We start from the raw sequence: 27072 nt of genomic DNA, 5'->3' as shown, positions 1-27072 counted from the left end.
GACACCTTCTCACCTCCAAACATATTTCTGGTCATGGAGGCCAAATAGCTAAGTTAGCTAATTGCTAACTTACTAGTCAGCTTATAGTTAACTTACTTTCTTACTTACTTACCTACTAACAATGTAAGTCTTTAGTATTGGTCAGCAGTCCAAAGACTATGCGAGGCACTCTGATTTTAAATATGGAAAGTTAAATATAAAAACCTTTTAGTGATGCATAGATAAATCAGCACAGAGAATGTTCAGCTGAGTTGGAAGTGTGTTAGCGACTGCTAGTCCTATCATTGACGAGCACCTATTATTGTATTTTCTTTGGTTTTTCGGCTTGTTCTTTAAGCAGAGCAGCACTCCCTGTTTTGTTGTGGTTTTTTCTTCACTAGTGTTTTTCTCAGGAGCTGATGGAGACCAACAATGAGACACAGGGTGAGTGAAAATTAGATTTCTTCTTTGGGGGCAAAGATGGGTTACAACTCCAAACCTGAAGGCTTGAATGTGAAAGACTCCAGCTTAAATGTGTTTGACAGTTAGTTAATAGCAATCGGAAAAACTTAAAATTTGGACAATATAAACTGAAACAAAGTGAAATTTCTTGCAGAAGGCCCCCAAATCAGGTTTTACTATTTTGGTTGATTTAGTGCTTATATAGTGCTCATTTCTAAATTAATTTATCTTAGTGAGATCACCACAAACTAATTACTAATTGAAACTAATGCTGGGAGAAACAGGGATGCAATTATGGGCTCAGAGCTCATTTTCAAACCAGGAGGGACTGACAGACTTATAATGAATGCTGAAGTTTCTTCTGGTTAGCAGGCACACCATTGCTTGAAAATCCGCCGTACCAACAGCTTTCCCAGGTGTTAACAAGTCTTCACAGGTGTCGGCTGGTTTTTAAATTATTCAGTACGTCTTTAATAATAGAGTGGAACCCATATATTTTCAGGTAGCATTGGGCTCATCCCATATCTGCATTTCATCACAGCCTTAACATACTGTACATATTATCAGGCTCCACAGAATGAAGTTGTGCTGGAATCCTCCTAACTTAGGTTTATTTTATCTTAAATCTTAATTACCGAGAAGTACAGCTCAGCAGCTTTGGTACTTGCAGGAAAGAGTTAAAGAAATTCTCCAAATCTACAATTAAAGCAATTGAAAATATACTTAAGTAAATGTGCAAGTGTCAAACCTCAAAGTGTTTGGCCTTTGTGAAATAAATAAACACATATTATTAGATCATTACTTCTATTTTTCCTCTAATCTTTGCTTTTATTTTGACTTCTTTAGGCCTCAAACAGTAATTTAAATGAAATCATCTCGGAGGTTTAGACTGGAAAACATCTCATCTTAAGCATGAAGGTGAGTTTAAGGACCTAATCATATGTTTTTGAAGCACTAAAATATGAACACAGCATGCCAATTATCTTCCTCGGTGACTTAGAGAAACTGTAAATTATACAAAACAACTCATTTTTGTTGTTTTGATTAGAAAAGGGTTCAGTTTAACCAGCTGTGCCTTAAAAGTGTTGGTGCTGGTGATATATTCTTCATTTCAGAGTTACTCCACACACTAGTTAAGTGTGTGTTTAGGTAGAATTTAATAAAATATTACATGATGCGTTTATATTTTTATGACATTTGAAAAATAACTGCAGCTGTCAGAGTAAAAAGTACAACAGTTGTGCAGAAGTACCATAAAAACTAACTCAGTCCAGTGCCTGAGCAAATGCACTTTCCTCCACTGCCTGCCGGTGCAGCCCTGTTATCCAACCTCGTTCCAACTGTGTTATGACAGAATAATTGCCTGATCCCATGCGTGTGAATGTAGGCCAACGAAGGCAGTGCAAATAAATAACCATCAGGTGGCAGTGTGGTGGGATACATTAGGCTTGAATGCACAGTGGAGGGCGGGCAGAAAGACCCCATTTAACAATTTACGAGGCCGTAAACGGCGCGCTGGTTAAGTAACTGTGCACGGCAGAGAAATAACGGGCGGCTTATGCAAGAAAGGTTATTATTACAGAAAGTGGTGGAGGCTCAGACACTGACATCTTCACACAGAGGGAGGCTGGGCTGCGTCACCTCCCAGCACGCCTCCGATTGGCTGAGCCGCGGCTCGGGGGGCGGGACCGAGAGGCTGGCACTTGACGTCAAGGGCGAAGTGGGCATGCGCGAATGGAGAACGTCAACCCCCGTGGCTTTATGAAACGCAAAATCCCTCCATGGGCAGCGCGTCCGGCAGCTGTTTCAAAACGCGTTTGTCGAAGAGAAGGAGCTCGCCTCGGAGGAAACCGGGCCTGAAGACGCTCTCACCTCTTGCCCCGCCGCCCGCCGTTTATGTGACCGACCATTCGCCCTCAACCGTCGGCTGTGTTCGGCTCCCGCTCCGCTCCGCTTCAACAACACAGAGCACGGGGACGAGCCAACGGTCGGCACGCTAGCCGAGAAGGGAAGTGGACTCCGTCTTCTCTTTCATCAGGCAAGTGAGTACAAAACGTGCCATTTTTAATCCCGTGAGGCTGACTTTAGCACACGTGTGGACGTTAGGAAGCCGGACAGGCTACGGCAGCCCCCCTCCCGCTGAGCGCCGCTACAGCCGGGGCTCCTCCGGCTCGTTAGAGATGTAAAGGTCCCCGAGGACTCCGTGGGCCGGCGTGACCGTGTGTCTGCTGATGCCGGAGTGTGACCGAGAAAATCAAGGCCCCTATTAATCAGGCTCGTCCCTTATCTCCTCCGCTGGTTACCTTTCCCCTTATTAGCGCGACAAAACACATTTCACGCAGCATCTCTCTGTGTGTGTGTGTTAAGGAGGCCACATGCCTCAAGGTTTCCAGATAATGAGGGTTTATTGTGACTCCAGCAGCACAAAACACAGAGCAGGGAGCATGCATTAATAAATAGCATTGCCTCGTATCGTTTAAATTAATGAGACCCCAAAAGGTGGAGCTGATATGAAGCAGCCGCCACCAGGCAGCTCTAACTGGGACACAGTGTTTGGCCATTAAGATTTATTGGCTCCTGATGATGGTGGTGGTGGTGTCCTGGAAACGTGGCGAGGCAGGTGTGTGTGTACATCTGTCATCTGCACATTACTGAAAAAAAAAAAGGCAAGTGGATGGCAGTGATGGAGGTAAAAGGGATGCAGCATCCTTTGGAGTCAAAATAACTGAACATGTGCCGCAGAGCAGATTGGCTGCTTCCAGTCCAATCAATGAGCAGTTACATTTCCAGATGACTCCGCTATTCCCAGTTTGCCCAGAGTAAGGATTTTTGGCCCAAATGCACCTGCTAGTTAAAAAAATAAAAATTATTCTTGCATGATGAAATTGTTCTCAGCTTTTGGCCTTCACCATCAGGGTCATGTGCTCTGATAATATGAGACACTGAGGACACAATAGGGTTATTTATCATGATACAAATGTTTGTTTAGGTTTAGAATTTTCTTTATTTCCTCTTCCTTGTGAGGCTACAAATATGGTGTGGACAGGTTTGATGATTTGCACATTAGTGTCCATAAAACTGAGCTTAATTGGAACCAGTGTTTAGGTGAATATAACAGTGTGTGGTTGTTCCTGCTGTGAGCTGAGCAGGTGTTTTTTTTTTAATGCTTGTAATGTCACAAAGGTTTCTATTCAGGCCAATGTGTGTGTTATATTTTTTTATATAAACCAGTTAAATATATTTTCACCACATGTTTGGTTTTATTTTGCAGAATATCCTTTAAACCCATATGAGTTTCTGTTCAGTGTAGTTTTAGTGGGAAGTAAAAAAACAAAAATAACTCCCCTTTCAACAAGATTAAATCTCGAGCACAATCAGATGCAGCGAGGGCGGTTATCTGCCTCGACCAGTCGGGGTGAGGTTAGTGGACAGTTCATGCTCTCCGTGTCCACTTCATGGTGGTTATTTTTGTTTATTTTTGTGTACTTGCTCAGCTTCACGTCGTTAACAGATGTTTCATAGCAATGATTTTGCACAGATAATTTTCAGTTGTCTTCCTGCTGAGTCACAATCAAAATTGACTGAGCACAGTTCGGTTGGGTTTTATGCTGCTAATCCGTAACATGTGTCATCACATAGTAAGACTTATAAGTATCCTTACAAAATTATTTAAATCCACAGTTTCCTTGGGATTCCCTTTGAACAAGCATATTTACACGTGGTCTAAGTAGCTCTCAATGTGCATACATACAGCGTCAAAGAAAGCACATGACAAAAATAAAATAGGATGTTTAATTAAGAACTACTGGAGCCATACTCTAAACGACTAAACGCTGCTACGACGGCTTCAGATTGTTCTTGTCAACATCCTCTCATTAGACCTGCTAATCAGCCTCGTTCTTTATTCAGACCTGTCACTTTTTTCAGATTTGATGGATAGCAGTGAAACAACTTTAAGACACCCCAGTGAGGATGCTTCTTTCAGTTGGGAGAGCTCGCATCGCTGTGGAGGCAACGCTGACTGTTCAGGAGCTGCTGTAGGTTTGGCCAGCCTCCCCTGCTGCTTACCGTCTGCAAAGGGGGCTGACGAGACAGTGACATGCAGATCAAAAGCCTTTGTAACCACAGATCTCTGCGGTGACGGGCGTTAGTCATTTAGTCCTGTGATGAATGGGTTTTTTTTTTTAATGGGACCAGTGTGGTGGTGGAGTGTTCGACACCACAGGCTGTTGAGAGCAGGTTATTTTACTGCCTTTGATTGTCTCGGCTCTTCAGAAATCCTAAGACCAGGTTGACTTCATGGAGTGATTGTTTGGATCAGTGTTCAGGCTGAAGGTTCCCAGAGTGTGCAAATTATGTAAAAGGAAATAATCCCAGCAAAAAATTCTAGCTGATGAAATTCAAAGCAAACATGTAATCAGATTTTACAGCACCGTGTTCCGTCAGAGAGAAATACTGGTTTAGAACAAGGAAAAAAAAATCTCATGTTATCTTTGTCCTCTAACTCAAACAAGGAGATTGAAAGATGAGATTATTCCTCTGAGATGAAGACACAAAATGTGCAATCTTCCCTAAGTGAGGGACCAATCTCCAACCTGTCAGTTATTTTAGAAAAGCAAGAAACAGACTTTCAGTGCATGGGACTCTATCTTAACCAATATATCAGGTGTATTTTTCAGAATGTCTTTATTGCGCTTATCCTTACGTAGGAGATGGGATTTGATGTGGTTAAATATTGTTATCAGTACATTCTGCTTTTTTTGTATTAGTTGTATTTTGTATTAGTTACAACTGCAGCTTACATTCAGGCTGATGGATCAGACATTTGTATCTTGCAGATGATCTTAATTTAATCTGTTTATCAGAAGAATTGTACAGCATCGTCTCCCTACCTGCAGGCTAGCCAGGTCGCTGCTGTGGTATTCCTTAATGCCACTGAGCTGCCTCTCTCGTCCTGTAGGTGGACACCAAGCCACTGTCTTGGGCTGCAGCTGACAACAGTAGTCGTGTATCTCACGATGGGAAGTCCTTATGCAACTTTTGTTCTGCCCTGCAGCTTCAGTGAGCGTTTTGTAGTGACATACAAACCACCAAGCTGGAAGTGGTCCTCCAGCTTGTAGCAGGTCGCCTGGAGAGCAGGACTACCACCGGCATCAGTAGTCAAAGATCAAGAATTTTGAGTCCGTCTGTAGGAGGAGAAGCAGCTGAATGGCTTCAACTACAACCAGAAGCTTTTAACCCAAGACCTCCTTGCTGGGAGGGGACGGTGCCAACCACTGCTGCAGGGTGCCATCCTGTTAGCTTAACTTAAAAACAAAACTTAAACACAGAAATAACCCTGTCCAAGCTTTCCTGCTCCACATGAACAAAGCCAAAGGTTGATCAGCTGTGTCACAGTTAGGACCGGACTCATTGGATGCAGTATGTTAAGCTGTAAACACACGATGGATGAAGACGCGTACCAACATACCTGAAAGAGGCATTAAAGATTTGGTGATTCCTCTTCTGCTCAGAATAAAACAGTGAAATCTGATGGAAGAACAGGATGCAGAGATTTCAGAGTTGGGTCTTTAGCTTTTCTGTGTAAAGAACCACATCATGGTTCTACCCCAGTGGATCGCTGTGTGATCAACCGTAGCTTGCTCTATTTAATGGTACCACCACAGGTACTGCTTGTACACAAAACTGCGACGATCACTGGCGTTGTTTCCTCTTAATCCTCTACTCTAGTTAAAGCAACTCCTCTGACTCACTCTGACTGGAGGATATAGAGCAGGAGATCACCTCACCGCGTGTTGAGCCAGGCTCGGCCAGGAACAGACACACGGAGGTGAACTGGGTCGCAGAAATGGATTTCTGGCCCTGTTTGCTGAAGGCAGCATGTGACTAAGATTACACTGTAGTGCTGGGTCATGCTGTGCCTTCCCACTGTACTGTGCAAGTTAGTGTGTGTGTATGTGTGTGTGTGTGTGTGTGTGTGTGTGTGGTAAACTGCAACCTTCTGGCCTGTGACTCTAAATATTTATGCCCTAAAATAACATTTACTTCTATTTTTATTTACTGTTTTATACAGTCCGTGTCCTGCTAAGTACAGGAGACGGATAGCAGCCTGTAGGGAGTGAACAACATATTCAGCCGTAATAAGCCGTTTAACTCCATTTATCCTTCAAAAATATGTTATTCCCCTCGACGCCAGTGGGGCAATGTTTGTTAGCGCTTGCTGTCTGTCTTTGCTGCAGTCACGGCTGTAGATGACCGTCAGTGCAGTGGCCATTTAAAAAAAATAGACAAAACTATGATTTTTGTTTTTTTCACTGGGTCACATCTGGTCTGGTATAATGAGATGGAGAACAAAATGGGCATTCAATAGCATTTTAAAGATTTTCCACAGACTGTGTGTGGATGGATGAGACCACTGGAGCCAATAAGTGGCTCCAGTGGTCTCATCCAGTGGATTTATTGGCAACCGCAACAAATCATACTTATGTGCAGATGGGCAGTGAATGCATATTGTTTTCTAATTTCAGTTTTTTTTATTATTTAAGATGTTTGTTTTTATCTCGTTCCTACTATGCTACACACAGAAACACCTGATTTGAATTGCATCATGGCTTGGTTTTGTGCTTTGTGTGAATTAAACAGCCGTTGTTTACCTTGAAACCTGAAGCACTTCCTCAGGTGTCTGTTGTTTTTGACACCTGACCCGACGTGCATGTATTAATTTTCTTAAAAGTGCGACTAACCCCGATACTGGGTCAGATCCTGAATCCTCACAACCAAACGGACCGGTAAAGACCTCTAATCTGTTGATCTGCATTATGCAACAGTCCCCCAGAGGAATCCAGCAAATGGAACCAGGCAATAGTTCAGAATAATATTATTCATTACTTTGCCAAGTTTTTTTTTTCACATGTTGTGATATCATCTTTCCCTGGTCCAGATTATTGTTCCAAGTATTCTTTGTGGACTTTTCTGTCATATTGGATCGCACACTTCATATATTTTACAGCTTGAAGTGCTGGTCAGACAGAACAGATGAGTCCATGTGGACCGTTCACTGTTTTCTGACGTTTTATGGACAAATGAGAAAGTAATGCTCGTGGTGAAAATAATCAATAGTTGTCGCCCCAGTTCCGAGCAAAGTGCTATTATAGGCGTAGTTGAATAAATTAAAAAATTGATTTAGCCATGGCCCAGATTTTGTGGTTCGTTTATAAAAAAATCTTGTGACATTTCCTCGGGCCCAGCCTGCGCAGTTCTGAAAGTACCGGAACAAAGTACTGACCCACATCATACGTAAGTTTTATAAAAATTTAATCAGCAGCATGACAGATGATGAATGGATTGGTAGCAGCTTACCAAAGAGGATTACTAATTGACTTACTGTTTCCCAGTTTGCTGGAAGTCGCCCATGTGAGGTCTTCCTGCGTCTAACGCCTGATAAAGGGGAAAACACGTCGCTTTTGTCAAGAAATACGATCACGATCCCTGTTATTATTAAAGAAAGACAGCTTTTGAAATTCCTTTACGGTAGTTTTTCAAAAGAAGTTCAGGTAAACAAACTATAAAGAAACTAGAAATTTGGCCATTTCTGTTAAATAAGTTTCCTGAAATGATTAAATAATCTTGTTTCCTTGGTCATTTTGAAGATCCTGTGCTTTTCTGTTGATGCTGGTTCAGTCTGATTCCCTTCAATGTGGGCTAATAGTGCTTTACATGCACAGCAGTGTGACCTTGCTATATGTTGAAAAGCTTGTTTTAGGAATCATCCAGTGATCTCTATCTTATCGGGGCTCTGTCACTGGGTCTGTCTGTGCAGCGACTGCCTTGGCGATAGTCTCGCTGCTCCGTCAAGCATCTCCTTATCTCTCTGGGCGCTGTTTGTTTTCGTCTGTCCGCTCTTTTGTTATAGCAGCAGGTTCATTGTGAGCGGGTCGTGTCCTGGTGAGGACACCCGGGATCTTTCTGCGTGGAGTCTCCATGTTCTCCCCGTGCAGCGTGGGTTCTCTCCGGGTTCTCCGGCTTCCTCCCACAGTCCAGAAACATGTTGAGGTTAATTGGTGATTGTAAATTGTCTGTAGGTGTGAATGTGAGTGTGCTTGGTTGTCTGTCTCTAAGTGTAGCCCTGTGATAGACTGGTTACCTGTCCAGGTGAACCTGCCTTTACCCTGAGTCAGCTGGGATAGACTCCAGCCCCCCATGACCCTGCTGAGGATTAAGGTGTAGAGATGATGGATGGATGGATCTTTAGGTGATGGATTGTGGTTGAACAAAAAAGAGTGAATGAGTTTAATTAATCGATAATGAAAATAAATATTTTTGCAGCCCTGTGATGCTCAATTATTCCATTTCATATTTGTAGGCCAAAATCAAACAACCTTACGGACTCCTGCAGCAGTTAGTGAAGTAACTGAAAATGAAAGGCCCCATATTGTGTTTTCTCTCAGTAAATGAATGAAAGTCGCCAGCATGTGTCTTTCAGTTTTTCAGCTCAAAATATCCCAAAGATGGTTCATGTTGTTTTGTTTATTTTCCCATAGCTTTTAATATATATTTCCAAGTTTTAAGGACATACAGAGCGCAATAATAAAGCGTTTAACTGATAACAAATGAAGGTATTTTCTATGTTCTTTGATGTTCCAGTGTGACGTTTTGTTGCGATGCTCCGTTCAGACTTGCAGGACTTCACATTTAACAAACCGAAGGAAGCGGTCTTGTCAAGGAATGAGGTTTCCTGTGTCATTATTTTAGTTACTCCTATATTACAGCTTGCCTTTGTGAAGTATGGAGCAGTTTTGCAGTGTTGTAGGTGAGCTGGTGTGCTCGAGCTTCAGCGAGTGGTTTGAGGCAGGGGCTTTGTAGATCTGCAGTTTCTAAAGGAAAGGAGGCAAATTTTTACAGGTTCAATTACTGACTAGAGATGGGATTTAACGTATGAGTCCAGGCCTTTCTAGCTGATAATTATGAAACTGTTAAGTGTCTGAGTAAATGTAATCTGTTTCCATAGTTACTGCACAAGCAAATAAAACTGGTCGTCCCGCTGCGAAGCGCGGCAGGAGTCTGGCTCGGGTAGGCTTAAAGGATTTCATCAACTTCAAGCAACAATGGATACCTTTAGTTTATATCACTGTGGGGCTTGGAGGAAAAAATGCCCGAGGCTGGTGGGGGGGGCGGGATGACCTATAAGACGAGTGTACAGTTACAGTACGGGTTTACTTTGTCTGAGAACAAATGTGAGAAGCTGCGCCCATTCATGTAGCGGTGGTAGCATGCTGTGTGGGTGTAGGTGTTGCTGTGAGAACGGGATGGAAGTACAGTTAACGCCTGAGCATCTCCATTCTCCTGGTCTGAATGTGACTGTCTGTCCCGCTGCTTTGGTTTTCTTCAGCTGAGGAATGCGTTTGTATGGCACAGCGTGGGAGTCCACTTAATGTTTAACCTTAAAGACCGGCCAGATTATTGAAAATACGTAACTCAGCAGTTTGTCTTCGTCTGGAAGTTGACATAATTTTCCCGTTAAATGTACCGTGTTGCATCTGCCACAACCGGCTTTTTCTTTGCTTCCTTAAAGCCTCGTGCCAAACTTCACGCCTGTGCCTCGCAATCCAGGTGGGACGATCCTGAATGGAAGGGAAAGTTTGTGTACAACAGTGGTCTCTGTTTGAAATCAGCGTTTCAGTGTGTTGAAAGGTTTGGGACCCGATCATCCCTGAACGTTTCTTGTTGAATCGTGATTAAGAAAAGGAGGCAGAGATTTACAGTAAGTCCCTAAGCTGGTCAAAAATTTGGGAAAAAATGCACCATTTTTAGCCGTTACCACGCAACAGCAACAGCAGAATGCATAATAAAGGGCTTTAAAGATGCTGCTGAGTCCAGGCGAAGCTGAAAGTTTTCGCCTTGTGACGTTGCTGTTGCAGCTCTTTTTGAGCAACATGAGCACAGACGAATACACCAGGAGTCAAGATTCCTGTAGCCACTGAAACCATGTCTACACGCATAGTTGGTATGTCTGTATGTATGTGTGTGTGTCTGTATATGTGTTCTAACGTACTTTTTCCTGTTAAATGACGTCTTGCTAAATGCTTTGGCTGTTTGTGTATTGATTGTTATCCCAACCGACAGCTGCCAAGATAATCTGATGTTACACAACAAAATGTGCTTGTCCTTAAAGTTAACTTGACTTGGTTCCATCTTTTGTGGAAAAAATAAACGGTTATTACTTTTGACCAGATGCAGGTAATCAAAACTGATACCTGTTTCTGCTCTAAAGCATTAGGACCACTTTCCAACCACACACCTCATCTGGTGGTTTCATTATTTGGTTCCTTTTTTCAGTGTAGGGGTCTCCTGAGGGGTGACACTGAAAGTCCCGTCAAAATCACGGGACTGCGGCTTTTATTTACGGTATTAATAAATAAATACTGAAAGGAAAACAGCAAAATAACGAAGCTGTGAAAATTAAAAAATGCTCCAAACTGAAATAATAAAGTGATGTTTGTGCTTTGCCTTTAAAAATGAACATAAAGTGAAAATAGACACAGTTAAATCAAGAAAAAAAAACAATTTAAATATAAATTTAAAATATGAAAAGCCTCAGACAGGATCATTGTCATGCTCCGTCGCAGTTCTCCATCCATCCATCATCACTACACCTTAATCCTCACCAGGGTCATGGGGGGCTGGAGTCTATCCCAGCTGACTCAGGGTGAAGGCAGGTTCACCTGGACAGGTAACCAGTCTATCACAGGGCTACACTTAGAGACAGACAACCAAGCACACTCACATTCACACCTACGGACAATTTACAATCACCAATTAACCTCAACATGTTTGGGAGGAAGCCGGAGAATCTGGAGAGAACCCACGCAGAAAGATCCCGGGTGTCCTCACCGGGACGCGAACCAGCGACCTTCTAGCTGCGAGGCGACAATGCTAACCACTGGTCCCCCTTGCAGCCCTGTTGCAGCTGTAGTAGCGTGAATTAGAAAAATATTATTATAGTGATAATTATTAGTCATTTTTCTAGTTTCAGCTATAAAAATGCAAAGATTTAGGACTTTTTTTCAAATTGATTTCACTTTGTATATTCCAGGCATTTAATAAAACAGAAAACCTGATGGGTGACTGTCTTTAGTGGCAGCATCAGGAAGGAAGTTGCTTCAAAAAACATGTTGGTTTGTGGTTGATTTATCCAGCTTCTGCAGCAACAACAACAGTTTGATTTATTCCAGCTTCATCAGATCATCAGTCAAACCTGTTGAGGAGAAATGACCTGTTGTTGCCTGTATGGGAATATTTATAGTCCTGTACTGTATGTTTGAGTCAGTCTGACTTCACGTTGCTCCTGTCCTGCCGTCGCTGTGACCGCAGCGCTTAGCCAAACTCTCTTATCTCCATTCACCTCTGATGCGCCGGCAGAAAGTCGACCGATGTAAACATGACCTTGGAGGCCCTTTGCAGTCGCCCCTCGCGGTGAAATATGATCTCCTCACGTGTACCCGGTCACGTAAAGCGACGCCTGCCGCCACCGACGACACACGTATGCACATTTCTCACATATTTCAGTTTGTTTTACAGTGACGTGACACATGTCATCTTTGTTTCCTAGTTTAAATAGTTTCTCGACAGCTGTGGCACGTTGTTGGCATTTATTTACTCGTCAGATTTCAAAGGCGAGCGGTGCACGTTTGAACCGTCTCAGAACTTCTCAGATCTTCTAGTTTAAGTGTGCAGGACCCGTCATGCCAGTAGTTTAGTTATTGTTTTGAGTCGGCATAATTACAGTAATTAGGCTTTTTCAGAGTTCAGCACAAATAAACGAGCTTTATTGATTCTGTGGCAGCTCGGCCGTTTTGTCCGTTCGTCCTCCCAGTTTGTTTACAGCTGTGGAGATGTTCGGCTGCTGTACACCTTGTCCATATATAATCATCCCATCTTATCGCTTTATGTGATGCATCGTAGGAATTGTAGGAATTTACAGCACAGAAACCTTCATCGTATGCAGTAGTTTCGTGGAATTTAGCCAATCCCTGTGAACGATTTATTTTTTCCTCTCATAAATTGTGGTCTGAACACCTGTTTTAACAAACACCTCAACGCAAACGACGACCGTTGAGCGAAATGTACGAACAAAAATCCAGCAGGACGCTCAGCTTCCATGCAGCCATATGCAGGTTTCTATGCTGAAACATCTCCAAGTCTTAGAAGAATTCCTTCTTCCTTCAGAACCGGAACACCTCTTCAAAAAAAAGGAGGAGCAGGTGAATGTCATGTCAGGTCATTGCCAGCTTTTAACAGTTGTTCTCGACAGTCTTCATCCTTTAGAGCAGTTTGGCAGCAGAGCTTGCAGGATAACTCCCATAAGCGATTAGCAGTCATGTCCTGTCCCTTACCGAACACGGGTAAGTACAGTTTTGGAGAAATAATTTTAACCGAGCAGGTGAAGCAAAGTTGTGTAACGCAGAACTACTTCTATTCTTGTTTCGTTTTAGGGATATTATTTGTAAATTAGTTGCTGGCAAAATGATTTCTGTTTATTGATTTGCTCTTGTAGCCTGTAGAGCTTAAATTACTCAGCAGCTAATTAGTTGTTTCCCTTCAGAGTCGCTCACTGCTGCTCCGGGATGATTTCTGCCGTTTTTTCTCAGTTTGACACGGCTGTAAACTCTTCAGTTTTGTACAAGAAATCTGAAGATCTTCATCGTCTCGGGCTTGGAGAGTGTGATTTGTTTTTTCGTAGCACTTTGCAATTTTGTGAAGCGATTAATTGAGAATATAATTGGCAATAATAATCAGAGTAGTCATTAGTTGTAGCCTTCGTATCAAACGGCTGCTGGTTTGTATTGCAAATTTAATCCCACGCAAACGTCTGTGATGGAAATGTTCTACAATTTTTTGGTAACAAAAACCGTGTGATTAAAAAAAAATTCCCAAATCTGTGCGTAACCGCAATCCTGCTGCTGGCTACACTCTGAACTCCAGACCAACATCTGTGCTGATACGCACAAGTGTGCTTAACTCGGTGCTTAGAGATGTAACCACCAACACAAACACTGAGCGTGTCCTCCTGTGGTGGAATCCCACACAACACGGCACAAGCCTGCACAAGACCCACGGATCGGGTTACCATGGTTATAGATCCAGCCGGTAACTGTCCACCAGCCCGCTTATTCTGGGATGAGATAAAATTACCGCCGCAGATATCTTTGTTCCTCCTCGCCTCACTCGCTTCATTTCCTCACTGCTTTTCTTTTTTCGTTTTCCTGATACTCTCCTATCCAAACTCACACTTCCCCTGCTTTCATCCTTTAAGTTTTCCTTTTACATAATTCGAAAAGCTCGCCAGCGTTGCTCCAACTGCAAATTTCACTTCTGTTACGTAACCACATAAACTCAGTTTCAGTTCTCTCTTCTCTCGCTCCAGTTCCCCATGTCTCTCTTGTTTTCCCTCCGTTGTCGGATGTTTATCGTGTGTGTGTGTGTGTGTGTGTGTGTGTGTGTTGTGTGTGGACGGATTCCCAGTCAACACCAGCAGACGGAAACAACGGGAACGAGTCGAGCTGAGTGATTCTGTCTCTTGGGTGATGGCGGAGTCGAGCATTTGGGGATTTCATGCTACAGTAGCGTGGCTCTTCTGGTGTTAGCACACGCCTCATCAGACCTTAAGTCACCCAGAGGCTGCTGGGATACTCTCTGTCAGGCTTCACATCTCACAGCTGAGTCACAGCACCGAGAGGGCCACGGGCTGTTCAGCGCCGAGCTCGATCATGTGCTCTGTTTTCATGTCCTGTGTGCGGCATGCATGGGTCAGAAAAACACCTTTATTATGAAGGGATAGTGGTTTATTTGTGTGTGTGTGTGTGTTCTGGCCATCATTTATATTCAGCATGATAATATTGCACTTGCCAAATATTAGCATTAGAAAAGAACACCGGAGAGAAAATCTGTAATACTAAAAAATAAAGTAGAAGAAGTCTGCATCATCCAATCAGACGGGCTGTAAACAAGCCTACATGTTACCTAAACCAGCATCTAACTACATTTTGCTCAACATAAGTAAATTAACATTCTCATTCTACCCATCATAAGCTATTTATTTGACATTTAACACGTCTTCCAGCACTTTTGTCTCTTTTTGAACCCAAGAAAGCAAATCGAAGGCTGACCTGGAGGACGGATGCAGTCAAGAGGGATGGATAGGTTACCTTAGTAGGCTTTAATGTAATGACTTCCTGTTTGCACTCTATGAATGCGATCTCAAGTATCATTCCTCATGTAGGGCACTGAGCTCAGCGTTATCACGGACAAAACAGGAAACTGTGAGTCAGCACAGCTTTCGAGTGTCGAAGTTTAATAGTTTCTGTGTTTAAGCAGCTCTTCACGGAAAGAAACGTCCAGCCACTGACCTTTAGCTGATTTAAGTTTGTGTTTCTGGTTTTAAACCTGTTTTCCATCATGTGATCGCTCATGTTTCCTTCCCAAGTGCGTTTACCTTAAATGATGCTGCCACATACTGAGATCGTATCTTGATGAGATAGTGTTGCTTTAAAAAAAATAAAAATAAAAAAGATTGTAATTAAGAAAAATTATCCTTTTAAAAAGAATGAGTCTAACCAGAATCACAGGCAGCCATTTTTTTATTTTGCAGAAGTGTCGTAGGGGTAAAACAGTGCCCAAAATTCATGCACAACTTCATGTGTAGTGAAAATATTGGAAGTGTTTTACAGTTAAGGAACTCAAACGGTGCATGTTGTCAGTAAGAAAACACTCAGAGCTGTTTACTTTAAAGTGTAAATTCATTTTAAAATGGCCCTTTCCACAAGTGCAAAACATTAAAAAAAATTAACTTCAATTAATGCCTTTTTTTTAGTCGGTACTGAGGACTCGGCCATCTTGTTTGAAAGAACTTAAAACGATCACTGGGCTGGACACTGGTGTTGACATTTACTGGTGGTTTCACATAAACGTGGATTGACCCACAGGAAGGCCAATTAAAACTTTCAAAATAAAATTCATCGTACATTTTTAATCAGAATGGCACAATCATGTAGCAAAATGGCAAAAACCTGCCAGATGTCAAGATGAACCCCCCTCGCATGTTGGTGCTGTGCCAAACTGTTCCTGTTTTTTTTGCGTTATTTGTTTTTTCTGCAATATGAAATAGCAGCTTAGTAAATGTAACCTGGCTATAACTTACCAACTGCAGCCTTGTCCACATGTTCAGCTGCATTGTCTGTTTTTAGAAAGATTTAGACTTAAAGACAAAGTTTGCAAATAATGACTTTATGGTTTTAAGTCCCAGTTTATAAAGTGGAGGGTAGGACTTATGTGGGACTACTGATTCGTTGTAGCTCTGTTTCAAGTTCTGCTTTGCAGTTCTCATCCAGCTCTGTTCAGGCAACCTGAGAAACAGGTGTTTGATGTCACGTGTTGCTTCTCAATGGACGGGATCTTGTTTTTAATAATCCTCTTTTGTAGTTGCTAATTGATATCACATGTTTCAGCAGGTTAAAAGGTATGTGTCATTCATTTCTGTCTGCCATTTGGAACCCAGTTTTTTGCTTTGATTGGCATCCTGCACTGGCAGAGCTTGTGGTGCCAATTTAAAACCAATAAACAAATCAGTTGTGTCGCCTCATGTAGTGGCAGCAAAGACGCTGCCGATGGAGTGTCTGTTTTTGATCAACAACAATCTTTCTATAGAGAAAATATTTCCATACAACTGATGTTGGGCTTTTTTTTTTCTTTTCTTTTCTGTGTTGCTCTCCAGTTCTTTGCAGCGCGTACCATGTCTAGATGTCAAGAACCCATAAATCAGAGTAAACTATGTTTTATCAGACAGACTTCTGGAAAATTAGAACCTTGCATGTTTTATTTCTGCAGCAAAAGAGTTTTAACATGTGTTTGGGTTGTTTTGCGTTCATGACAAACATCACTGTTGATTCTGAAATTATACATCGTGCAGCTTTGATCCACAGTTTAGGTCTACAATTAGAATCAGTCTTGAACATAGCTTGTCATGTTTTTATGAATTTGACTTTTGCTAAAGAAATGAGATTGCATCCTCCTTCTTTTAAGACTCTTCTCGTTACCTGTGACGAGGTGGAAGCACTAACCGCCTTTCTGAAGCCACATTTCACCAGAGACCTACAATTAGCACATCAGCCGCACTAACAACTTTTGCTTGTGATTAAATGATATCTGTCAAATTAACTTGTGTCTCACCTCCCCCTTCCTCCTCCTCCTCCTCCTCCTCTTCCTCCTCCTTATCCTCGACCCCTCTGTGTCTCTCTTCTGTGCCTCCTCCCCCCTTTCTTTTCTTCTCTTTGCTCTCGTCCTCTCTTCTTCTACTGCTTCCTCCTTTCCCTCTCTGTTGCTCCTTCCACACAGATGCTCCCAGCCGCCCAGCTTGACAGGAGTGATGGGATGTGTCAACTAGGTATTACACCTATCCCAACATCTTACACTGCAAGCAAGGGGTACTGGCTGGGTGGGCGAGGACGTATCGGGAGGGCGCTAAAATCACTAAATTTGATGAGGCAGTGTGACGTAGAAGAAAGCTGGTGACAATACAGACACGACAAGTGGGGCCATCTGATTTGATTAGACAGTTTGAGTGAGGATGATGGCAGGGAGTCTTTTTCTAGTTCCAGTCGTGACTCGATAATCCGACCCTTAACAATGGACAACATGGATGGTAACGGTGGAGCGTATCTGCCACTCCCCCACCACCACCGATGGTGGAAACAGAAGTGTGAGCGCTAACTAAACTAGCATCAGCAGCCAAGTACTGCCTGTGTGTTCTGGACACTTCCACCCCGTTGGGGCGCTCCCCCGGGGTGGAAGTGTCCAAAGCGTGCACAATCACACCGGTCAGTTAGACGTGAAGTCCAGTGATGCGTAGTGTTCTAACAATACACTAGTTATTATAACAACTATAAACAATAATTAACAACTAGTGAGCCTTCCAGCATCAAGCCCTCCTTGTATCTCGACCTCCGTCTTGACAATCCGACAGCCTTGCTATCCGACATAAAAGAAGGTTTTACATTTAGTGTCGGATTATCCAGTCACGACTATATTCATAACTGCAATATTGTGGGAGGAGGGGAGGAGGAGGGGAGGGGAGAGGACATGATTGCTTTGTACAGATGAGCTGACAGGAAATGAGCAGACAGATGGAGGATGAACTGGCCGTTATTTTTTATTAGCTCAAGGCCGTCATTTCTGCTTTTTATTTAAACAGTATTGTGTGTTTCTTATCATTTATACTAACAAAGTGAAACATTTCTGACTAAACTTTTTCACAGCTGGTTGAAAAATTGTCAATGATATTAGTTCTACTACTTTTTCTTTTTCTTTAACATACATTTGAGAAACCATGTTAAGGGGATTATTATACATTTGAGTCATAGTTGTGACCAATATGAATTTACCTTGACATAGATTGTAGATGCAAGAACTGCATTAGAAACACTTTTTTTATATCTATTCATATTGAATTTGTAAAGAGTGTGGAAAGGATAGATCTCTGGACACACACATCATGAAAAATGACATAAAAAAACAAAGAACCATTTAGAGAACTGTGTTTTTATCAGAAAGTACAGTCGGTTTGTTTTGTGTTTCTAAGTTATGAATGAAAACACCTTTTTAAATAATGAAGCAGCTTTGCATCGGAGTGGAATGAAGGAAACTGGATCCTTGACGGCTCCTTTTCCCATTTATAAGACTCAATAGTTTCAAGGCCAACGTTTAAAGGCAGCACTTGAGTGATCGATCATAACTGTCTCAGTGCAACACTCAGCCGAGCCTGATGATCGGATACATGTGCAGCATTTGTGTTTGACGTCTGTGTACTCGCTAATGTCCCTGTCTTAACCAAGATGCTGTTAAATCACCAACCCACTGGGTTTTTGTTTAATTTTTTTGTAATATGGAAACTTTCTGTTCCAGTTTTGTTAATTCCAGACAGTAATGTCGGAGCTTTCACCTGTTTGTATATATACCACACAATCAGGCCTTTATTGTCAGAGGTGAGTTCTGTTATTTCTTCTTTTATTTTATAAAGGAAATGTCCTTGTCAGATAAGACAGACACAGGGATGCTACAGAGCCATGTTACACAAACAGAAGCTGACACAACACCAACAATTAGACAGTCCGCCACCTCGCCTGCTACTACAAACTGACATCCCTTTCTCTCTGCTTCCAGCTCCGTTTTCACCATCTCTCAGCTCCACTTATTCTTTTCCTTCTCTCCTTGCATAACCTGTCCTCTCTCTTTGCTGTCTTCTCTCTCCTCTTGTGTTAAACAGACGGTGACATTGTGCCAACAAACAAAAGGATTATTCACTAAACACCGTAAAATTGTTCTTCCCACGTCATTAGCTCTCAAATAATCATTTGATTATTAGTAAGCAGTTTGCAGTGATTATTGTCTTTATCAGTTCATCTGCAGATTATTCTCTGGAGCATTTGTTTGGTCTTTAAAATGTCTGAAAAGTGTTTTTAAAATTCCATTATAATGGCTTAATGGCCAAACCAATGTCTTAGGAGTGTTTCTTTCTTTTTTTTTGTCTGATTGATGGTTCAAAACAAAACGATATTTTATTACTATTACATATGATAAAGGAAGTCAATTTGAACATTTCAAACCAGTCAGTTCTTGGCAGTTTTGCTTTAAAAATGATTCACACAATTGGCCGACTATCAAACCAGTCGATGAGCTGTTTCAGCTCTAGATCAGAATCACTGAGCCAAGTTACCGGAGCCAAAGCTGATGTCTTCAAAACACTATCAATAACTGATAAGCAACCAAGAAAGACTGCAGCCGCCAAAAGTGGAACAGATATGCTTTGATACTAAACAGAAGATGGAAAGGAGATCTTGCTATTAGCGCAGCTAAAAGCAGCTCGTTGATTTCTGTTTTTACTTCATCAGTACGTGCAGTTAACGTAGTCTCGTTGTTCATAGTAGGCTGGACCAAAAAAAAAAAAAAAAGGAAAGAGACCCGAGCTAAGTCAAGTTTTAATCAACAAGGAGTCCAACCTGGCAGCCTCTCAAGCTCTCTGATGTTATCAGATCTTCAGTGAAGTTAGGATATGAGAACTCTTTAAATATATTAAGATATTAATCTGTGTTTATCTGTCTTTTTCTTCCAAGCAGGTGAGGCAGTCCTGGACAATGTAATCGGACTGACGGATTCATCTGCAGTGTTCACATCAGAGCGAGATAAAGGAGGGACCGAGATAGACGAGGAGGACATCACGGACGCAAGGATGGGCGTGGGGAAGAATACCACCTCCAAATCACTGGACAGCACCAGCGAGAGTGGAAAATACGAGGAGGAGAGCAAACATGGTGCCGATTTCTACCCTATTCCGGTATGCAGCCCCGTTTGATGCTTCTTTTCACTATTGAAAAAAACTGAAACAAAACCACAGATGCTCCCATAATGAACAAATGACACAAACAGGGTCCCACGCAACTTTATAATCACTGTCCTCTGCCTGTCCTCTTGTTTTCTGACTCTCACGATCATATTCGGCCCCGGTTTTTGCTTGGAATGTATTTGTTTGAGCCAATAGCGATGCACTACCTCATGGCCTCTCAGTGCACGCTGCTGCTGCTCCGTCCGTTCATTTCCTTTGTTCGTCCTCTTGGGACCAGGCCACTGCTTCATGTTGGTCAATAGGCAAATGATAACAATTTGTCAGAATCGTACAAACACATTTGTGCAGTTTTTATTTAAGTTTTTTGATCCAGTGGTACAAATGAAGTGCTCTGTACTTAAGTACTTTTTTCATGTACTTGGGATGAAGTGGAGCACAAGCAGGATGGGTGCTGTACTCTGGGCATTGTACCAGACCGCCTAATTGAAAAGGGCACTGAGCCTGAAGGCAAAGCACTCAAATTTCCAAACGAGTTACATTCCAACCCTCACCTGTGGCTATAGCTGTTGTTGGTGATGAAAAGAAAGAGACTGCGGATGGCAGAACTTCCCCTTAGAGACCGGGATATCCAGAGAGGGGTTTAGAAAGGAGCCAGTTGAACTTGTTCATGCATCCTTATCAGATGCCACCTGAGCGTCGCCTGGGTAGGGACAAGTGGTTGTTAACCAGGGTAGACCCAGAAAAGATTACGCGTCTTCTGGAGGGATTGTATATCTCCTCTGGCCTCGGAGCACCTTTGGATTTCACAGGACAAGTCGTCAAACTACTAGTGAAAGTAATGTCTTAGCGTGTTGCAAAACACGGCTCCAGATAAGCAAGAGAAAATAGACCCAATTTTATGCCAATTTATTTATTTATTGAGAAGTATTTTTCATACAAAACATGTATTTAGCTCATAAAATAGAGTGACTCTGACATAAAGCAGTTACATTTTCTTAAGCTGGCCCCCATGCACCATTAAAACATTGCTTACACAATAATGCATCGGTGATTAGAAGGGCACACGGAGAGCTTCGCCAAGACCTGTCGTCTACTTTCCTATGACATGCGATACCCAAACCAGATCCACCCAAAAATGTATTCGGTTCTTCTGTCGTTCAGGCTCCACCTCTTATCCAAGTTTCTTACAAAACGACCTGGTAGTATTCACATAATCCTGTTACCCAAACTGTAATGAACCCTTTCAACCCTGCAGCCCGCTGTCACCTCGTCAACCCTGCAGACCGGTATATCGGCTCCGGTATATCGCGACTTTCGGTTGCATTTATTCTGATTGTCTATCAGTGGGAATCCCCGTATGTGAGCAAGCGATTCAGTCATGAAATAAATTATGCAAATAGTAATAAGCATAATAATGATAATAATAATAATAATTGCATACACGCGGTTCTTGCCAGCGTCATAACAGAGTAACAACCCGTTACGCTGCAAATTGTGCCAATACGTTGTTCTCAAGGGTACGTAACAGGAAAATATTTAACAAGCGCTGATGGAGTTGTCAGACATAACAGTTTTTCCCAACACACAAACGTGACTGTGTCGTGAGAAAGAAGTCACCTTTAGATAACGGAACCACAGAACCGACACTCAGCTATGCAGCTTTATTGACCTGTTTGTTGTCTTTCTGCTTGTTCTTGTGGTTTTTCAGCTTCGCAGATTTACTGGTTTAGTGTCACCAGTGTCATGTACAGCTGCAACCATAATCTGCAAAAAAAAAAAAAAGCTCCACTAAACCCACTACGTGACACCTCCCCACATCAGATTGTTATCCTGACAAAGTTAGTGACTAGCTGATGAACACAGCTGAGCATTTAGCAGCTAGAGAGTCTGAAATGTTCCTTGGGGATCAAAATTTAACAAACAAAGAGTCTGAATGAATGTTAATAGTTGTTAAATGTGCTATGAAGAAGCACCTTTTCCCTTTTGAAATGGTCAATGTTGTAGCTGCAGCTTATTTCCAATACCTTCAAATGTTTAAAACGTTAAGGCATGAAGTAAAGAATCTGAACACTGAAAGCCAAAGTTTTGTTCAGACACTAAATATTTATTATTACTGGCTTCATCAGTCTGTTAGTGTGATCTTGATTGATGTGGTCTCCATGCCACGGTTTATTTACAATTGTGAGTAATCAGCAAAGTTACTGCTGTTGTTCCACATGTGGAAATGCTTGCATATCCTTTGCTTTGGAAACACCAATATGTATGGCTGCTGTTCAGTAATAAACTTAGAGCAAAGACTCCTACAGGCCCTGTGGCGACGTGTCCAGGGTTTGTCTCACCTCTGGAATAGACTCCAGCCTAAGATTCCTACCATCAGCTGGAAATGCACCACTTCTGCACGCCTGTTCGTGAATGCAACGGCATACAATTCAGAAAGTGATTAGCAGAATCTTTCCACTGTACTGTGACAGTGTCCGTGAAGCCTGCTGGTTTCCTTCAGGAACTTAGATAAGCTCTGTTCCAACTGTAGGGACAATCACAAAGCGTCTCCCGTGGGGACAAGCCTTGTGACACAAAGGGAAGTGAAACATGAACCTGGAGCTTCCTCTGTGTTTAATTGTCCCACTTTGGTATTGTGAGGTGATCTTTGTTTCTTTGCATAAGCCTGCATACCTGCTGCTGCTCAGTGTTAATCCGCTGGGCTGGGAATGTACACACAACAGAGAATGCTTGCATACTGTAGAGTAAAAACCCAGCTGTAAAAATCACGCTGTACCACAAAGTAAAGACGAGCTGGCGGCAGCTCAGGGATGAATGAATTTGCATGTTTCTGTCAATTTGCATGTTGTTCTTCAGGACGAAAATGTTCTACAATATGAAGTCCTTAGATGTTTTTAAGCATCTGTCACTGCCTTCCCAATGTGTTTTTTTTTTATTATTATTAATAACCTTTTTTATGTTAATTAGCACGACATGGATAAACTCATTCGTACAGAAATCACACACACACATGCTCACTGAAAGAAATTTGTTTGAGCAGTTTGCATACTGTAGGAACCACGTGCTCACGTCCAGGTATCCAAATCTGCTTTGTTACCAGTCTTGTCCTTGCATTTCTGTTTTTTAAAACATTGCACAGCACATACACAGATACAAACTCAATCTCTGACACTCCTTCACCTCTCACGTCCTTTCACGTTGCTTCAGATACCAACAGTGTGTCAGAGCTGCGAGCTTTTGTCCACAAAATCTTTCTGCGAGCTCACATTTGGCAAAAAAGACTTCCCAATGTGTTGTCTAATGAAATGGAAAAATAGTGACATAGACATCTGATATAGCGGTGTGTGTTCTTGTGTGTTTAGGTGGTAGTAAACGGAGTCGGTGGCGCCAGTGGAGACCAAGACACTGAGAACACAGAGCTGATGGCCATCTACACTAAGGACAACCAAGTAGCAGAAAAGGTAACGTGAGAGTGAAAATGCAGAAGTGAAACAGAATAACTAACTATCTAAAAGGCCATTTTAAGTACAAAATATTCTACACAAGCAGGCTGACACATAGTCACATGGTTCAAACAGCTAACTCACACAGTTTCAGGCTTAGTTTTTGTGTTGGCATTGTCATTTTTGTGTGACCAACCGTCTCTGTGACTTGCCTTTTTCTTCCTTCACCTTTCCCCTACATCCTTCAAGCCTGGTTTTAATAACACAAAAATCACCCCAGCTATGTTGTTTTTATTCAAGAAGGTAGTCAAATATATCTGCATCCACAATCCTGTTGCATTTCTTTTGAAATTGAAAGATTTTATTATGAAGCAGCAGAAAATGTTCCCATGTACAGTCAACAGCGAGGCTGGTATCAGGGAGATTGAATAAATGACAAACTGCGTCATTTCCTATTTAATTTCGTGTTTGCGTAGACAATCAGTTGCCAACACAGGAACGGCAGCACCAATAAAAATACGGTCCAGACAGATGGAGGTTGTAGTTTGTTACCCTGGCAACCTTATTATTTTCTTTTCTTTATATTTGTGATTTCAGTCTGTTTTCGGGGGCTTTGGTCTGTGTGTATATCGCTCTGGTTTTGTGTTATAATAACAAGATAAAGATTAGAATCTGTTAAACTGTGCAAATGAAAAAAAATAAAGTTAAAAGCAACAAGAAAAAGATTGTGGCTCTTTGGGAAATGTTTAAGATAAGATTAACTCTATGAATCCTTTGAGGAGGAGGGGGATTTGCATTGTCATGGCAGCAGCAGGATGAAGGTATGTAGATCTAAAGAACAGTTAGAACGATATTGACATCACTAGTGTATTCTGTACTAAGAACAAAACCAGGCAGACAATGGCCTCACAACACCAGGAGCTATTATTACTGGTCTTTCACACGATTATCTGTGATTTTTGTTTCACGCAGCACATAAACAGTATACTCGCCTGCTTTTTAATCTTCAAATAGACAGGTTATCAAACTCGATTGTGTGTCGCAGCACTTTCCTGGTTCTTTGTATTCAAAACAGTAAAACGCAAACAAATCTCTATGACTGTCTCCGTGTTACCTTCCTGTGCTGGGCTCTTTTTCTTGCTGTCACTATGACGGTGCATTTTTTTTTTTCTTTGCCGGGCGAGTAAAAGGATGTGTTGCGCTCTCTTTTCACACAGAGTCTTTCTTTGTCCGTCGCCAGTCTTTTTTTTTTTTTTATCTCGCATTTTCTTCATTCATAAAATTCTGCCTTCCTCATATTGCTCAGACATTCTGTTCTCACATCAGCGTTTGACACTCTTGAAAGGGATCTGGCTGTCGCTCTATTTGCTTTTTGCATAAATGTATTCTGCCAAAATGCATTATTTTGGAAAGTGTGCAGGACAAAGTAAGCACGTCAATAAAGGCGGTGATTCTAAAGATGTTGTTCATCCTGTTGCTTTGTGTCGTGTAGAGCTCCATGTCTGAGACGCTGGACAGCACAGACAGTGTGGACGCCAGGAGGAACGATATGATCTACACCATTGAGGACACCCCACCCTGGTACCTGTGTGTGTTCTTAGGGTTACAGGTAAATCTGCAGATGGAGCTTTTTGTTCACAGTGACTGAAGAACACCACACACACACACACACACACACATGTCCTGTTTAATCCACATGTTGACCGTGCTGTCATGTCAGTGCAGTATTTTTCATTGCACTGTGCCCACAAGTCATTACGCAGCTAGACGTCATCCACAAAAATAGGATTTCGCTCACAGTGGTTGTCGTGTTTAACAGGTTAATGTTCTCACTGTGTGACCACAATGTGTTCTGACACTGGACTTTTGTCTTCTGCAATCTCCCTCTGTGTCTTCCTCATTACGGAAACGTCGAGTCAGCACATTTTAAACAGCATACATTGAGCTGAAGTGTTTTCTAATAGAGAGATAAGAGTTAACAGACAAGTTTAAATATTAAGGTTAAATCCCTACAATGTTATACAAAGAAATCCAACAAGACCAAAGAATCCAAAAGTATTTGGCGACATCACGGTGCGAGAACTCCCTTTTAACGGAACCAGGATCTTCCATCCATTCATCATCTATACACCGTTTAATCCTCACTAGGGTCATGGGAGGGCTGGAATCTATCCCAGCTGACTCAGGGTGAAGGCAGGTTCACCTGGACAGGTAACCAGTCTATCACAGGGCTACACTTAGAGACAGACAACCAAGCACACTCACATTCACACCTATGGACAATTTACAATCACCTCAACATGTCAACAATTTCTGGACTGTGGGAGGAAGCTGGAGAACCCGGAGAGAACCCACGCTGCATGGGGAGAACATGGAGACTCCACGCAGGAAGATCCCAGGTGTCCTCACCTTCTTGCTGTGAGGCGACGGTGCTAACCACTGCTCCACCTTGCAGCCCAGCCAGCATCTTTTATCCATAAAATACAAGAAAGAAATCATTTAGGCCACATTCACACCACAGGACTGATTTCACTCCTGCCAGCAATCAGAGGAGAATTCTGGTCTGGGATCTTGTCTGAACCGTTGTTCGGCCCAGATTATTCAGTAATGTGAGGGGTTAAAGATCCAGTCCCAAACCTCCTGAGCTGCTCGCAGACTCATCACTCCGATGCTATCACACACGCTTGATATTTACGAGCTACAACCAGGCTGATTACGATTATCACGCTACCACCCAAAGCTGCTGTCGCCAAGCAAACCTCAGCTACAGATATTAAAACTGAGAGTTAAAGTCTCACCTCCAGGTCCTGTTGAAGAATAAACAGCCAATGTTGACCGCATCGCCCCAAACGTTTCCTTATCCGTTTCTGTTTTTGTTTTGTTTTTTTCTCACTGGAAAGTATTATTAGCAGGAGAGCAGCTTGTTGCTCTACAGTCTACGTTTTGTTTAAATCTGCGTCCCCGTGAGATCATGTGAGTTGGTGCTCCGCTCCCTGATTACTCCCTCTGGCACGGTAATCTTAATAATACCCTGTAGTGTGTTATGCACCGCTGTTTCCCAGTCTGGTAGTGTGAGCATGCCTGAGATTACAGTTTCTCCTTATGTACACGATGCAATCTGATTTAAAAGTCTGTTGGGATTTTCTGTAGTGTGAGTCCAGCGTTACTGCTCAGGCTCTGGGAATGCCATTCAACTTTAAAGTTTAGCCGATGAAGAATAGTTTGATTTAGTTGTCTGACAGCAGAACAAAACAAACTAACAGCAGCTCAAGTGCCAGCCGTTAACCACCAAATAATTTAATGACTGGTTCACATGCGACTTTGTTTGTTCAGAGAGAGTTTGTCTCAGGAGCGCTGTGTTCCTATAGATGCAGAAGATCCACCCACACAGCAATTAATCCTGACCAGGTGTACTGAGATTATACTGGGAGTGGATTCTTCTCTGATTGGCCGACAGAGACCGTTATGTTTTATGGAGGTTGCATAGTTCTATTGTTGTCATTTAAATCTGCCGTGTTGTACATGTTTTCATGCAAAGGTAAAGTTCCATCAAATTTTCCATGATGGGTTTGTGAGTTTGGTTGCAGTTGCGTAACGCTCAACTCAATCAAGACTTATGGCCATTAAAAAAAGCCATGAAGGTTTTGCTTTAAATAAACATAAGATGGTGTTTTTGCAGGGATGTTCAATGATGTGTCAAAGCTGGAGAAGATCTTTGTAGGAAAATGAATGAATTAGCAAAAAATCAAGTTGGTGGAAAACCAGAAATGAGCAACACAGGATTCAATTTAAAAA

General features: G+C 42.2%; 1 protein-coding gene across 4 annotated transcripts in view; it reads left to right on the top strand.

The window, feature by feature from the left end:
* The first annotated feature begins 2195 nt into the window (after positions 1 to 2195).
* The window catches only part of slc23a2 (solute carrier family 23 member 2), a 45428-nt gene continuing 20551 nt past the window's right edge, over positions 2196 to 27072 (top strand). The window contains exons 1-5 of one of the 4 annotated variants that reach the window (XM_008281562.1): positions 2196 to 2483; positions 16831 to 16879; positions 19605 to 19825; positions 23197 to 23295; positions 24770 to 24886. In XM_008281562.1, coding sequence (XP_008279784.1) covers positions 16831 to 16879; positions 19605 to 19825; positions 23197 to 23295; positions 24770 to 24886 — 486 coding nt within the window. In that variant the 5' untranslated portion in view covers positions 2196 to 2483. The remainder of the gene's footprint in view (positions 2484 to 16830; positions 16880 to 19604; positions 19826 to 23196; positions 23296 to 24769; positions 24887 to 27072) is intronic. The other 3 variants (XM_008281566.1, XM_008281564.1, XM_008281563.1) reach the window with 3 other exon arrangements.

Source organism: Stegastes partitus, unplaced genomic scaffold (assembly GCF_000690725.1).
Source record: "Stegastes partitus isolate 25-593 unplaced genomic scaffold, Stegastes_partitus-1.0.2 Scaffold237, whole genome shotgun sequence".
In the NCBI taxonomy this organism is placed as follows: domain Eukaryota; kingdom Metazoa; phylum Chordata; class Actinopteri; family Pomacentridae; genus Stegastes; species Stegastes partitus.
This window is presented reverse-complemented; position numbering and strand designations above follow the sequence as displayed.